Below are 14,230 nucleotides of genomic sequence, written 5' to 3' on the forward strand. Positions count from 1 at the left end.
GACATCACATTTGCAAATCCTCACCAAGCACACCAGCTTGAACTCATTTGCTTCAAAATACTTGAATCGCACTTCCTCTAATATATTTCGACGGATTCGTAATTCGACCATCACCCTCTTTACTCCTGCCTTCTCATTTCAATTTACACACAAAAAAATTATATAATCACATTTCATCCAAGGTAAATAAAAACCAAACAAATGCAAGATAATTTGTTTGATGTCTAATTAATGGTGCTCGGTACTATAGATGGTGCGCTCCAGTATTTCGGTTGCCGATGGGACATGGGTGATGGCATTGTACTTTTCCAATGGCCATGGTGTACAATGGTTATAATTCTTTTTTGTAGGAGCTTCATTTTCAAGGAGGGATGGTGGGTCACGTCACCCACCATTGTTATTGCAACATCATCTAGCTAGACACATTTTTATGTGAATATGAGAGAAATAAAAAGTTATGAAAATTGATATTCGTTGATAGGAGAAAGATAGAGATAATATATTTCCAAATAAAAAAGTTGCAATTACTATAAAACTTGCAAATAAGGAAAAAGTTACAATTAAAAAATAATGAAGGAAATATTTGGTAATGTTCATTTTTTTTAAATTGCATTTGGTAATTATGATTAATTCAATTATGGAACATTTAACCAAATACTCTAGATTTTAGAAAATTCACCATGTACGTTTTCAAAATTCACAAAAAAGCCCGCTAAGTTTTTTTTTCCCCAAATACATTGAATTGTCCTCACCACCAACTCAACATGTTATGTTTGTTTTTCAACAATGCGAAACTTAATTAATAATCATATGCCCCATATATTATAACTTAATACACAAAATACCTTATTTTTATGTATCAATCAAACGACATTATAACGGCTAATTTCACATTTTGAATATCAGTTGTTACCTTTTTGTTGTATCTATGTACATAAAATGCAACACGCCTCATAAAACTCCACAACTTCTTGTCCTCTTATGTGATTTATTTTCTTTTGGTCATGAGTTCATACTAGAAAACGATCTCATCACCCTATAAACTTGCACATATAAGAGTCTCAAATCTACATTGCATATGTGTGAGAGAAATTGTGCAACCTAATTCTATTAGGCGAACTAAAATCCACAATCTCAAAATTTTGTGTGTATCATATGACTCTCATATGCATCACATCTATAAAATAATGAAGCCTCCTTTTGTGGATTGAATATTTTCTCAAGCTCTTATCTTGCAAAATTTCTCACACAACACAAAATCTATAATTTATATGAGACCCTTGTACATGCACATTTATAAGACAACGTGGATCTTTTCAAGTGTAAAGTCACAAACAGAGGAAAAATAATCACAAAAGGAAGGCTGATAAGTTCTGGAAATTTGTTTGTATACTTATGAACAAAATTGAACAACTAGCTTTTAAAATGATAAATTAACCGTTATAATAACCTTTAGAAGTATGAAAATAAAGATGTATTGTGTATAGTTTTATAAGGATATCATAACGAATTAAGTTTCGCCCCAACAAAAAAGCAACTAAGCACTAAAATGTGGTTGACAGTAAGGACAATACGATGCATTTTGAAAAATTAGGGGTATACAGTAAATTTTAGAAATATATAAAGAATAGGAAAAATTGATAAGAATAATTCAAACTATCACCGTTTCGCTCAAATGTAGAATAATCCATACTATTAGGAGTACATTATCAAAATACTCTAAACTTTTAATTATCCTATATATAAAATACCCAAAAAGGAATTATTTAAGGCAAGAAAAATAAAAATTAAGATTATTTTGAAAAAATATCCCAAATAAATAATTTAAAGTATTACATAATAACCCAAAATTCGAATTATTTTAAGTAGACCGGTCATAATTGGATCGTTTGTGTCAATTTTTCCTAAAGAATATATGGTGAATAATCTAAAAACACGAATTTGTTAAGACAAAAGTCCTCCACATTCCATCTCTCTGTCGAGACCAATATCTCCTCAGCTCTTGGTGGCTCAACTTTTCTCATTCAGACATTCACACTATCACTTTAATTAATAGCCGCCATTTTCGTTTCTTTTTTTCTCACGAACTCCAAAAAAAAAAACACGCACTTCATTGTCGAGAACTCCGAGTTGCGACAATGGCGGAATCAATCAGGTAGTTTTCTTTTATAACAGAAATAGAATAAATTTCCGTGTAAGTTCTTCAAATTTCTGGTTATAGGTGAATTTGTTCTCGCGAATTTGCGTGGTTTTCATTTGATGAGATCTTGAAACTGATTACATTGATTACGTAGATTTTATTTTTTAATTTCCTGCACTGGTGAAGCTGATTTATGATCCGCATTTTCTGTTGTGTTTAATTTGATCTGGTGAATTTCTTTTGAATATTAAAACTTAGGTTAAAGGTTGCGGATTTTTGCCTTTTTAGTTCGAGATTTTCGTGTTTTGATCGTTGGATATCTAATTGTAGTCTCCTTCAGAAATTATATGCTGAACTAAGCAGTCTAAGCTAAATTGGTAGCTTAATTGAACTTTAAAACGAGATATTTTATTTAGAAACCAAAATGATGTTTGAGTCTAATCTTGCACATAGTAATTGTCATGATACGTGAAATTGTTCAAGAAATCAATAGGTATTAGCCATGTTTGACAATTAGCGGATATAGGTGTTAGCTGATTGTATTAGTGGGTTTGACTAGGTGATTGTATTAGTGAGTTTAATTAGATGATCATATTAGCTGTTTGTATCAAAAAGTTTTTGGTAAATAGCTAACAATTGATTGTATTTTAGCATAATTGTTATTTCATTTCAATATTCTCAATCCTCTCACACCAAAAAGCTCCTCCCATCCGCCTTTTCAAAATCAGAGATTTGGGTCAGAATAGCTTTTCCAATCCTTTATTTACTAAATACTAATATTAGACAATTTTGACTAGCCAATCCTCTAAAACGGGTTGTATTCTTTCATGTCCCCAGTCCTCTATATACCAAACAAGTCCAATTTCTTATTTGCCAAATTACTGTTGGGGAATGCAAGTAGCTGTTGATCAATCATGTAAACAGCTGTATAAAATGAATGAACAATTGGTTTATGCTATCAATCTTATGTTGACTTGTTGAAATAATGACCGTTCAAAGTTGGAAGAGGGAGAATTGAGGGCAAAATGAAAAAGAACATGAAAGTGGGCCATGAATGACAGATTTTGGGGTGGAATTCATGAGCACGTAGTGATTCTAGAGCTTCTCAAACATAAAGTTAGTTAAATTTATAAAGATTCTGAAAGGTAGTAATTTCAATAAGCTGGCATGAGACAATTCTCCTAAAGCTAATAAAAATGTTTATAATCATTGTGATTTTGATTGAAATTTGCATGCCGGAGGATTACGAGCTTGGACTTTATACATTTGAATAAATGCTTTTTGATTATTGAGGGGTAAGTTTGGACACGTCAGTGAAATATATGCCGGATTTTTGTTATTGTATTGTGTACATTTGAGTTGATGAACACAGTTATGCTGTCAGAACTTGACTATTGTCTCGGAAATTGACTATTTTGCATTTTTTACAGGATTGTATATGAATTGTGTTTTACGCTGTTGCTTTCTATTGTTTCAGGTCTTTCCATCATTGAAAATTGAAATGATTAGGAAGATTTCCAAATTAAGGGATGATTTGTGCACCTTGATTCTATATTCTCTGCAATGCAATTAGCATCGAATGGCAGTCATGGAGAAGATAATTCGGAAACAGAGCCCATCTTGTCACAGTCCCAGATAGTTGAAGAATCTACAGAAGCTACTCTTTTTGAAATTAGAACTGTTGATGGGGATACTAGGACAGTGACAGATGTTGATGCTGACGAAAGCTGCAGCTTAGTGAACTCAGAACAAGCCCAATGCCGGATATGCCTTGACAATGAAGGTCTTTTAGAACCTGTGGAATTATATATTTTATCTGTCCTTTCTCCTGCCTCTGATCATGCTCTTGCCTATCACATATATAGCCCGCCATCTGTTTTTCCTTACATATTGAAGACCCTGTTCCCGTGGTCGCGTTCTTTTGCAGTTGTAGTATCTCCGTTATCTCTTATTTGATTATGTCAGGAGATCTTTTGACGTGTTTGATGTTAGGAATTAATTGAGTTGTTATTTGGTGTCAGGAGAAGATTTAATCGCTCCTTGTCATTGCAAAGGCACTCAAAAGTATGTCCACAGATCATGTCTTGACAATTGGAGGTCCACAAAGGTAAATGCTTGATGCCATGATCTCATTTCTTGAGATCAAATTAAATAAAAGTGTAATACACATACAACTATGATTTTGTCATTCCTTATAGTCATCAATGAAACATATGGTTGTCGCAAAAAGTATATTATTATTAACCAACCCTGAATCAGGAATTTATTGATGTAGCACTGTTGAAGTGGTAATCGAGTTTTCACAGATTTGTTGAAGATCTTCATGGTCATGGCAGTTAACATTTGGAAAGTTTTCAATGGGTATATCCACCCACAAGCTATGATGGATCTTTTGAATTTATGATCTAACAAGCTGCTCGTGTGTTTTTCCCCATTCCCACCATCTTGTCTCATATCTCAATAGTTACTTGTCAAAGGGTCTAACATTATCTAATCTTTGGTCGAATTACTTGTCAAAGGGTCTGAATTCATTATCTAATCTTTGGTCGAATTACAAGCCACCTGTATTATCTGATGTTCTTAGGAAATTTAAGGCACTAAGATTATATTGCAGCAAGTCATGATGGAGAAAAAGACACCTGTACTTGTGTCTACTAGTTTGTGAAACTTCATAGTGAGATGAGAATTAGAATAAAATCTTGTTCTTATCTCCCATAACTCAAGCGAAGAAAACGCACCGTTACTTACCTTTCTCTGTTGGCTGTTTTGCCGTTATCTGTTTTGTTTCTGTTTACTTCTGGCATCTACAAGCAATCATATCTTAACATTCAATTGTTAAGACAAGTAGGTTACCAGTATAAGGAGTTTCCATATATTAGTCACCTTTATGATGAATCATTTTTCTGTATCTTTCTAGAATAATAAATTGTTTTTAGGACTAACTGAATAGATATCGCTGCCATGTTCACAGGAAGGCTTTGCTTTTGCTCATTGTACAGAATGCCGGGCAAGGTTCTTATTGCGAGCAAATGTTCCATCTGATCGCTGGTGGTTGAGAATGAAATTTCAGTTCCTTGTTGCCAGAGACCACGCATTCATATTCATTGTTGTTCAGCTGGTATAGTGACATGACATTGACCTGATATTCTGCAAAGTACCTATTCTTTCTTATTTTCTTTCCGCTGATGGATGTGCTGTAAAGCACCTAAACATATAAAGGACATACAAAATAATTTATCAGTCTGAATTTCTTGTCTGTTTCAGATTTTGGCTGAGTTTCAAGAGGAAGTGCTAAGAACTAATATTGTAGGGTGGAGGGTATTTTAGAAATTCTCTCTTAAGTTTACTTGGGGAATAAGTTGGATTGTTTGTTAGGAAAGTAGTATAAATATAGAGCCACAAAGATTGTGAAAAGCATGTTGAAAATAGATGAGAATTTGGGTGAGCTTTTAGAAGTTCAATTGGGAGAAGAATCAAGCCTCTCGAAAGCTTGAATATCTTTACGCTTTGCTATATTTTCAGTTATTAATTTAATCAAGTTCATCTTCTTCCCTTAATTTCTCCTAATAGCACTATAATCTGTCCAAGCTAAGTTGATTCTTAGCCGAAACTGATTCTAGTACCTTTCTTTTTTTGGGGGGTGGGGAGTCAATAAAAAATTACCAATTGAAGAGTTGTTTGAGTATATGACTTTTTTCTTTTTCGTGCTCTCCTCCCTTTCTTTTGGGTTCTTGTTCAGACAGATCCTTTAAGTTGTTGGGTTTTGATAATTATTACCTTTCCCCTCGGAGGAAGAAGGGGGGGGGGGGGTGTATGTGTGTGGAGGTTTTATATAAATTGATGAGATATAACTCTTCTTAGTTGTGATGAGTATGCCTGAATTCCTCAAAAAAATATAATTGTTTACCATAAGAGGATAGGTGACAAGTTCTTATACATATGGACCTCTAAAGTTAAGTTTTGACTCTATTACCAATTTCCTACTAGTCTAGCCCTCTACAGCTAATGCTGAAAAAGCTGATAATTGCACTTTGAGGACCGTGGTTTTTGTCTTCTTTCTTTGTAGAATGCTTATAGAAGGGAATTACCTTATACAAATTGTTATCATTTCTTAATAGAATAATTATAGACGCTAGACGGTGAAACTTAAGATATAATGATCTTTCTATTCAAGCTGCATATAGCTTCATGGTTTTTCTGTACAATGGAAGTCGCTCTATGAGAACTGTCTCTTTACAGATGGCCAAAAATTTGGACTTTCAGTTCCATCTCAGAGGATGTAGGTCAATAACTAATAGTGGCCTTCAAGGATAGGGTGTACTAAAAGGAAATGAAGAGCTGCCTAATGATTTGCCGGCCATCGGTTTGCTACTATCCAAACTTTTGGACTTACCAACATCTATTTGCATGTAATTTTCCTTTCAAAGGCTCCTGTGTTCTTTGGTGGCACTGCTTTTTCTTGTTTTGATGCTAACTATTTAGCTTACCTACTTTAAAAGTATTTAGTGGATATCTTATAGAGCATGTAAGTCCTGGGCTGCAAAGTTACATCCATCTGGCCGGAAAATAATAAACTATACATGTGTTTGTGCTGTATGTATTATATATATATATATTACTTCTGTAGTGAGGACAACTTGTTTGTTTTGGTATTCAGGAAGTTTCTAAAAATGCTGTTTCCACAGATTGTGGCCATGTTAGGTGTGCTGGTATACAAATTTTATGGTGAAGAGCTACGTGAAATGTTCGGTTATCAAGAACACCCATATGGATTTTATATAATGGCTGGTAAGTCTCTGTTATGCTCCGATCAGTGGCGGATCTACAAATTATATGCTACAGGGTCACTAATCATAATTCATAAGTACCCGAAATAAGTATCCGAAACAGTGTTGAGTGAGGTCTCTTCTAATACTAATTAACACTTTTATCTACATTTATACAATATAAATTAGGTTTTTTCTCATATTATTTTTCCCCAATTGACCCCACTTCCATCAACATGCATCCGCCACTGGCTCCGAGTTGATGCACCTGCATATAGCATATGGAACTAAGTTGTATCATCCCCAAATTATATAGCATATTGATCTGGTGCTGTGTGACCTCGTGACAGAGGTGATCACCTGCTAATATCTAGTAGTATAATGCTGAATGCTTGTTGGTTATGGAACGGGAAACGTAGACATAATGTATCCCTGAGCTCATCAATATCTCTTACTATTTGGCTTATGTAAGCTTTTATAAATTTTCCTTTCTCCATGATGGATTTTTTCGCAATTTGTTTAGAAAATGTTTCAAAAAGGGACCTGCTGGTCTACGTTCTACTTGCGAATGTCTTTTTATTTGTGTAGGTATATGAAGATGGATTTGACTTGCAACTAAGCTATGATCTCACAAATTGTGATTTTGGCATTGTCATCTTTTATAATTTACCATCAAAAAAATTAAGGCCCTCTCCGTTGATTCCTCGAAATATTGTATCTTCTTATGGAAGAATAACACCTTGATTCATGTTCTAATATTTCTGTGCCTTGGTAAACTACTCTTATATACTTCCTCTGTTCTAAAATAAATGAAACACTTATCATTTTAGGCCATTTCAAAATAAATGAAAATGTGACTTTATTTGGCATTTACTTCTCTCTATCTCTCTCTTCATGACATGGGTCCCTCTTTTTATTTCTCTCTATCTCTCTCCTCTCCTTAATCCCTATGCCTCCCCCCTATGTTTAATTTATTCTAGAACAGAGGAAGTATATATAAAAAAACAAGGAGGAAGTTTTGGGAGCACAGAGAGACATGAACGTAAGTATAACCATTGCTTATAGAATAACAAAGTAGATATACTTCTGGCTTCTCAATCTAATCATAACAATTAGACTTCTACGCTATTTTTGTTACCCACTTTGACCACATTTTTTACTACAAATGTTAGAATATATGATATTGTTAAATTTCTTTTGATGTGTTGATATATAGACATATGTTGCGGTTAAATGGGAGTTATGGGACACAAGGAGTATGAAGTCTAAGATAAGAGAAAGTTAGATTTTATATATGTAGGACATTTGATGATGATTATAATATATAAACTAAGTATAGCTTTTGTTACACAGTTCGGAGTTTGTAATCTTCCTATCATTAAACATAGCTTGAAATATGCTTTGCAATAAGATCCATTTATCATATACAACCTTTACAAAAAGAAAGTTAGAAGAGCACTAATACTCCACAAGCATTACAGAAGTACTTCTATTTGTATCCTTCAAATTTACGAGATCATATCACAGTGCCACTTATGAATAATGATTTAATTTTGCTAACGATTTAATTGTTTTTTATAGTATATGTGAAAATGTGTAAAAGAATAAGTATAACTGAAAGCATTATCATCCATCCAAGTATAGCATGAGACTGATGACTAACAGGAAATAAGCAAATATCAAACCTATGAAATTGCATGTACCTATGAAATTGCATGTATGCACTAGGCCCTTCTATTTGCATATCTGTTGTGGAGTGGTTTGGTCTTGCTTAGTCACTGAGTTGGACAAACTTTGCTACAACCGTCCAAGTTTTTTTTTCTATCGCCTACTTTTTTTCTTTGTAAAGCAATTAGTTTTGATCTAGCTGTAAATGTCACGAGTTCATATGTTCAAATTTTTTTAGTGAAGTGCTTGACGTTTCATTTTGGCTTCAATATGCAGTTTTGGCAATTATACTCGTTGGCTTGCTCTATGGTTTCTTCATAGCGATTATATGTGGACAGAGGATCAATGAGCGCCACTATCACGTTCTTGCAAAGCAAGAACTGACTAAGGTGGTAACTGATTCATTTCAGGGCAGAATATTTGTTAATCTAATTTTTTGGAACATTTGAACCATGTCATTGCGTCTTCTAGTTGGTTGCCATGCTTATGAGCTTATCTTATGTTAATTAGGAGTATGTTGTTCTTGAGATGGATTTCTGATGTCTATATCTTAAATATCCTAAAAGTAAATGAATTACCATACTATTGCATTTTATTTAATGCATCTGATCTAGATCACTATAGAATGTACATTTGCTGCTCTGTTTGATGACACTCCCATTTGTTAAGAAGATACATTGCACTTCATAAGTTCATATCATAGTTCAAAGCTTCTATAATGTTGTTTCCTTCTTTTTTTTGGGTCTTTCTGTGTGAGTGACTAAAAGTTGAAAAGCTTTACTTAGGTCCCTGTTGCATTACTTGCATGCACTGAATTTTACATTTTAATTTTGTGCAGGAGTACATAGTGGAAGACCATGAGAGTAAAGACGTTCCTGAACTTGATCCTAGCCACATATCAGAGCTGAGGATGTTGGGCCTTTACTGAAATTCACATATAGGCTTCCCGTGGCATTTTAGCAGGTGTGCTGTTATCTTTTGAAATATATATTTGGCGGTGTCGGTGTCGGTGTCTTCAACTGTATTTGGTAGGAATTCTCAATATCTGCATTGTGCCTGCTGGTAGCTGCATAAGCAGATGGGAAGTTCAAAGTTTAAATTTTTATGTTGCTGCGTTGGTGTTTATTGTTAGTCGAGTAGAACAATTTTATAATACTGATAGCCTTGTGCACTCCTTTCTTAATCTTTTATTTTTCTTGGTGGTGGTTGGGGGGATACAAAGGTTTGGGTTTTTGGAGTTAAATGAGGTTTCATGTTGGCAAAATTACTACTAGTTACTTCTGTGATCTAAGGAAGTTGCATATATGAGAAGTGAGATTCGATTGCTTGGATACAGGCAGCTCTGCAGTCTGTAAAATGATAGCTTCTCTGCAATCTGGGTCATCCCTCACTTCAAAATCTATTTCAGGTCTGGACTCAGGCCTTGGCTGTCTATGTAATATCCGAGACATGATATTGGACCCGGCGTGTTCAATTGTTGTGTAGCATATATAGAGGTGCATATATACTCAAATACATCCCTTTTTTTATGTGATAATTACAAGTTGTAAAACTCTAAATTATTGTAAAGTTTATAGGCATTCAGGTTCCATTAGGTTTTGGTCTTCGTCAATCATCGTTACATGTCCTTGTTGTGGTTGAATAACTCAATCTTATGCAATCATAGAGGTGAATTTATAAATTGAATTTTAATGGCTTTTATTTGGCACCAGTCTAGTGCATTTGTTCAGAAGCTGTGTAATTTTTCGACTGGGGCTTAAACAAGAACCAAATGTGACTGGATTTATCCTGAGCAGATTGCTTATGAGCCCCTTGGCAATTTGTATGATGAGAATATATGATACTATAATATGCTGTGTTATTCACCAAAAATAATATGATGTGTTACAGAAGTTTGATGCAATCAGAAATACTACATAATTGATCTTGTCCTATCCCTGTGTGATACTGTTAGTGGAGCGAAAATGGAAAATTAGGTTATAATTCTTGTATGATCCACTGAATGGTAATTCTCTCCCTTCACTTGAAAGATATAAATCAGAAGGTCGAATTCACAGCGAACTTTGTAAAGAGAGGAAAGATTCACAATGCAAGGCACAGAATCAAATGCTTCCATTCGACGCAGTGATGCATCACAACACAACACAACACAATTCTTCAGACAACGAATACAATTCATTACTCATTTACAACACAGGAACAATTGAGCATTTGGCACCTCTTGTTCAAGGATGATATTATAGTTACAAACAAATCTATTCAATATTTTACAAAGAACTACAAATAACTTTTTCTGTCAGTGTAAATGCTGGTTGATTTCACCTTGAAATAATCCTGTGTCCCTGTGGTTTTCGCCTCCGAGCAATCAGGCTGCATCCTCGTCACCTTCTTTCAACAAAGCAACAATGTATCGAAACTCTCGATCGCTGATACATCTCCACCTTTCCACAAATAATTAACAACTGGTGGGAGCCTGCAATTTCATTTGAAATTCAATTTTCATGATTCCTCTACGAATCATTTAAATATGGAAAATCATAGGTTACATGTTTCGCCAAGGGGTTTTCCTATCATCCAACATAAGCAAGTGACGCGAAACAATGGTGGACTGAGGCAAAATGTGGAGGAAAGGGAGATATAAAGGGATTAAACAATTAAACAAACTCATTGATTTTAAACAGTGCTTTTAAGTAATCTATCCTAGCCTTTTATGCTTCACCAAAGTGCACAATCCACCAAGAAAACAATACACAAAATATACAATATATACAGTAGTCAGTTGGAACATTCATAACATGATGTATGAGTGTGGTGGCTCTTGACTAACCTTGGGTACAATTTTCTGTCAAGAGAGCAGATTTACCCTTCCTCTTCCTCAGACTTTGATGTGTGCTTAAATATTGTCTCTCCCTCCAATGGAGAATGGGATGCCCCTGCATTTGGTTTGTCCTTTTATTAGTCATTCATGTGCCTAGATTCAACAAAATAAAGCTCACAACCAAACTAAAAAGGACCATCTTTTTGTTAAATCTCTTATCTAAAATGGCTAGTTCAAAATCCGATACAAACATATTTTTGATCATCAACATTTTTCGGTTGTATATCCAACAACCAATGTAGTATATTAAAGCACAAATGTAATACAAAATCCAAATTATCACTATAATCTATTAGCTGTATTAAGACGGGATATATTTTAGTTTTAATACTTCATACAAACAAAAAATGTCCATATGAGTTATCAGTTATGATATAGGCAGCAGTCCTCGAGGGAGCCACACCTTATCAATAGAAAAGACCGTGTTAATATAACATGCATCTAGGATTTTTACCATATCTATTTGACTATTTGTACTTCGAACTCGACTCGATTTCAAGCATTCTCCTCTTCGCCAAAGTCGCCAATCCCCAAAACTCTAAAATTTCAAAAAGGTTTGCTTATTTAAGTACCAAACATGATCGTGACATTGTCCAAACCCCTCAAAATTAAGGATTTGCCATATGAACTTCACCAAAATACCTTCCATATTCTTTTCACTATTCAACTTACGTAAGGGTATGTTAAAGAATCCAACCACAATTATAACTATTGAAAAACTTGTGAGATTGCGACAACTTTCTCCAAACATCCAAAATAGCATTAAACACAATTATTATTGCTACACCAAAAGAGCATAATATACTCTCTCCATCCCAAGAGGATTTCCCAATTCTGAAATTTTTCCAGTCGATAAGAAAAAACAGAGTCACGCGATATACATCATAAAAATCAAACTTTATTATTTTTACTGATACCAAATGTATATTGACAAACATGAAAAAGAATGTGCCTTGGGAATCCTTTGGCGGGTCCACCGTAGTATTGTATTAGCAGAGACACTATTATATTATATTTGATCCTATAACGAGCCTGGATGCTAAAAAAAACATAAATTTAACACAAAAGTCATTTTGAATACAAAAAATTTCAAAAAACTACCTTTTGTAACCAACTTTTTTTTAAAAAAACTGTCTTTTAAAAATTTTCTTTCACATAAACTACCTTCTATAGCATATTCATCATTTCAATATACTACTATGTTACGTTTATATTTAATAGTGATTCAATTATTAGTGATTAAACCCCATTTATAATAAAATAGTACTCCTTCCGTCTCAAAATATAGTTCCCATTTTCCTTTTTTCACGGAAATTTATGCAAGTAGAATCTAAGAGAGATAGTAAAGATTTTTTGTTTATTTAAATAAATGTTGTATGGGAAAAGATTTTAAAAGAGAGAGTGGCGAATAATTGGTGAAAGAGCATTAATTGTAACATTTTGGTTGAATGAACAAAGGAAAAAACAAATTTCAAGAAGAAAATAAATGATGAGACACGATTTTTCTAAACAAATTACAGAAAACTAAATATGAAAATAAGAACTATATTTTGGGACGGAGAGAGTAGTATATTGAAACAAATTTGTTATATAAGATTTTTTCTTGAAGAAAATTTTTAGAAGGTAGTTTTTTTTTTGAAAAAAATTAATTATAAAAAGTAATTTTATGAAAATTTCCCTTTAAAATAATATATAATTATTGATTTCTTATCCCATCCTAGTCCAGCTGTTAGCATTTGGCTATTATATTAGCAGGTGAGTCAAGTACCTTACTATTACAATTTACATGTAACACAATCATTACGATTGCATATTATATCATCAACAAAATTCACTAAATCTACAAAGAATATATTCCCTATATATACAAATAACAAACTCATAAAATAATAAAAACAGTGATAGGATAAAGAAGAAGAAACCTTTAAAAAAATGAGCAGAAGAAGGCCAACCACGATTACGATTAGAGGAGAGAGAAAAAGACTTATCCACCCTCTTATTACCCGCCAATTTGCCAACAACGTGGGCCAGCCCTTGAGACTTACTCTTAGGTGGGACCCAATAAGAAGCGCCAGGAACAAAAGGGATCCAATCAGGTTCCGATTTTTTAACAATTATCTTATGAATCGCTTCTTCTAAATTCTTAATCGCCACCTTCTCAATCTCTTCCGCCGGAATATCGCCGGAGAATAAAATCTCCGGCGAATTTGAACGGTGTCGTAAGTTAACGAGACGGGTGGCGGATGAGTGAGTATTAGAGAGAATGGAGAGGTGAGTGCGTAATTGAGAGAGAGATCGAGCCATAATGTTTGATTTGTTGAATAGATGGATGGGGATTTGATTCTTGTGCGGAAACAAGAAGCTAACCCCACCCACCAAGGAAGAAGGAAGATGAAGGAGAGAGAGAGAGAGAAATAAAAGAGGAATTAGAAGGAGATAAAGTTGAATGGATTGGATGATGGAGATATATATAGAGTTTAGAAAGAGGAGAGAGAGAGAGAGAGAGAGAGAGAGAGAGAAAGTGAGAAAGAGAGAGAAAGAAAGAGAGGATTTTGATGGGGAACGTGGATGAGCTGGTGGGGGGGAAGTTGGGAGGAGCCTAGCACTCTACCGGGAGAGGTTGGTTTTGGCATTTCAATTTTCATGGTTGGCGTACAAAATGGACTCCAATAACTATAAGGGTAGAAGAGTAATTTTATAAGTTTGAGTAAATCTGACTTGTGTGGACCCGGTTCACGTTAACATTAGTATGCACCAGGCAAAACAACATATCATTAC

The 14,230-nt window shown here is 34.2% G+C and overlaps 1 protein-coding gene and 1 long non-coding RNA gene across 4 annotated transcripts; one reads left to right on the plus strand and one right to left on the minus strand.

The window, feature by feature from the left end:
• Positions 1-1,945: 1,945 nt before the first annotated feature.
• On the plus strand, positions 1,946-10,195 carry LOC104907283 (uncharacterized). 3 transcript variants are annotated; one of them, XM_010696195.4, is made up of 8 exons: positions 1,948-2,155; positions 3,618-3,923; positions 4,162-4,247; positions 5,112-5,258; positions 6,826-6,928; positions 8,851-8,963; positions 9,413-9,537; positions 9,911-10,195. In XM_010696195.4, exons 2-7 carry the CDS (start codon positions 3,704-3,706, stop codon positions 9,500-9,502), a joined length of 759 nt encoding a protein of 252 aa, XP_010694497.1. In that variant the 5' UTR covers positions 1,948-2,155; positions 3,618-3,703; the 3' UTR covers positions 9,503-9,537; positions 9,911-10,195. The 3 variants fall into 3 exon arrangements, with proteins under 3 accessions (XP_048490122.1, XP_010694497.1, XP_010694498.1); XM_010696196.4 differs by having other exon boundaries at positions 9,983-10,195; XM_048634165.2 differs by lacking the exon at positions 9,911-10,195 and having other exon boundaries at positions 1,946-2,155; positions 4,168-4,247; positions 9,413-9,745.
• Positions 10,196-10,727: 532 nt separating this feature from the next.
• On the minus strand, positions 10,728-14,029 carry LOC104907284 (uncharacterized). The gene is made up of 3 exons (XR_791994.4): positions 13,375-14,029; positions 11,402-11,507; positions 10,728-11,047 (listed from the first exon to the last, which is right to left on the minus strand). It is a non-coding gene; the product is annotated as an uncharacterized LOC104907284 (long non-coding RNA).
• Between the last annotated feature and the right edge of the window lie 201 nt (positions 14,030-14,230).

The sequence above is a fragment of the Beta vulgaris genome, chromosome 7 (assembly GCF_026745355.1).
Source record: "Beta vulgaris subsp. vulgaris cultivar EL10 chromosome 7, EL10.2, whole genome shotgun sequence".
Classification (NCBI taxonomy): domain Eukaryota; kingdom Viridiplantae; phylum Streptophyta; class Magnoliopsida; order Caryophyllales; family Amaranthaceae; genus Beta; species Beta vulgaris.

Coding starts and splice junctions, on each gene's coding strand:
- LOC104907283 (XM_010696195.4), top strand. CDS start 3,704: ATGCAATTAGCATCGAATGGCAGTCATGGAGAAGATAATTCGGAAACA. Junction 3,924..4,161: donor GATATGCCTTGACAATGAAG/GTCTTTTAGAAC, acceptor ATTTGGTGTCAG/GAGAAGATTTAATCGCTCCT. Junction 5,259..6,825: donor TATTCATTGTTGTTCAGCTG/GTATAGTGACAT, acceptor CTGTTTCCACAG/ATTGTGGCCATGTTAGGTGT.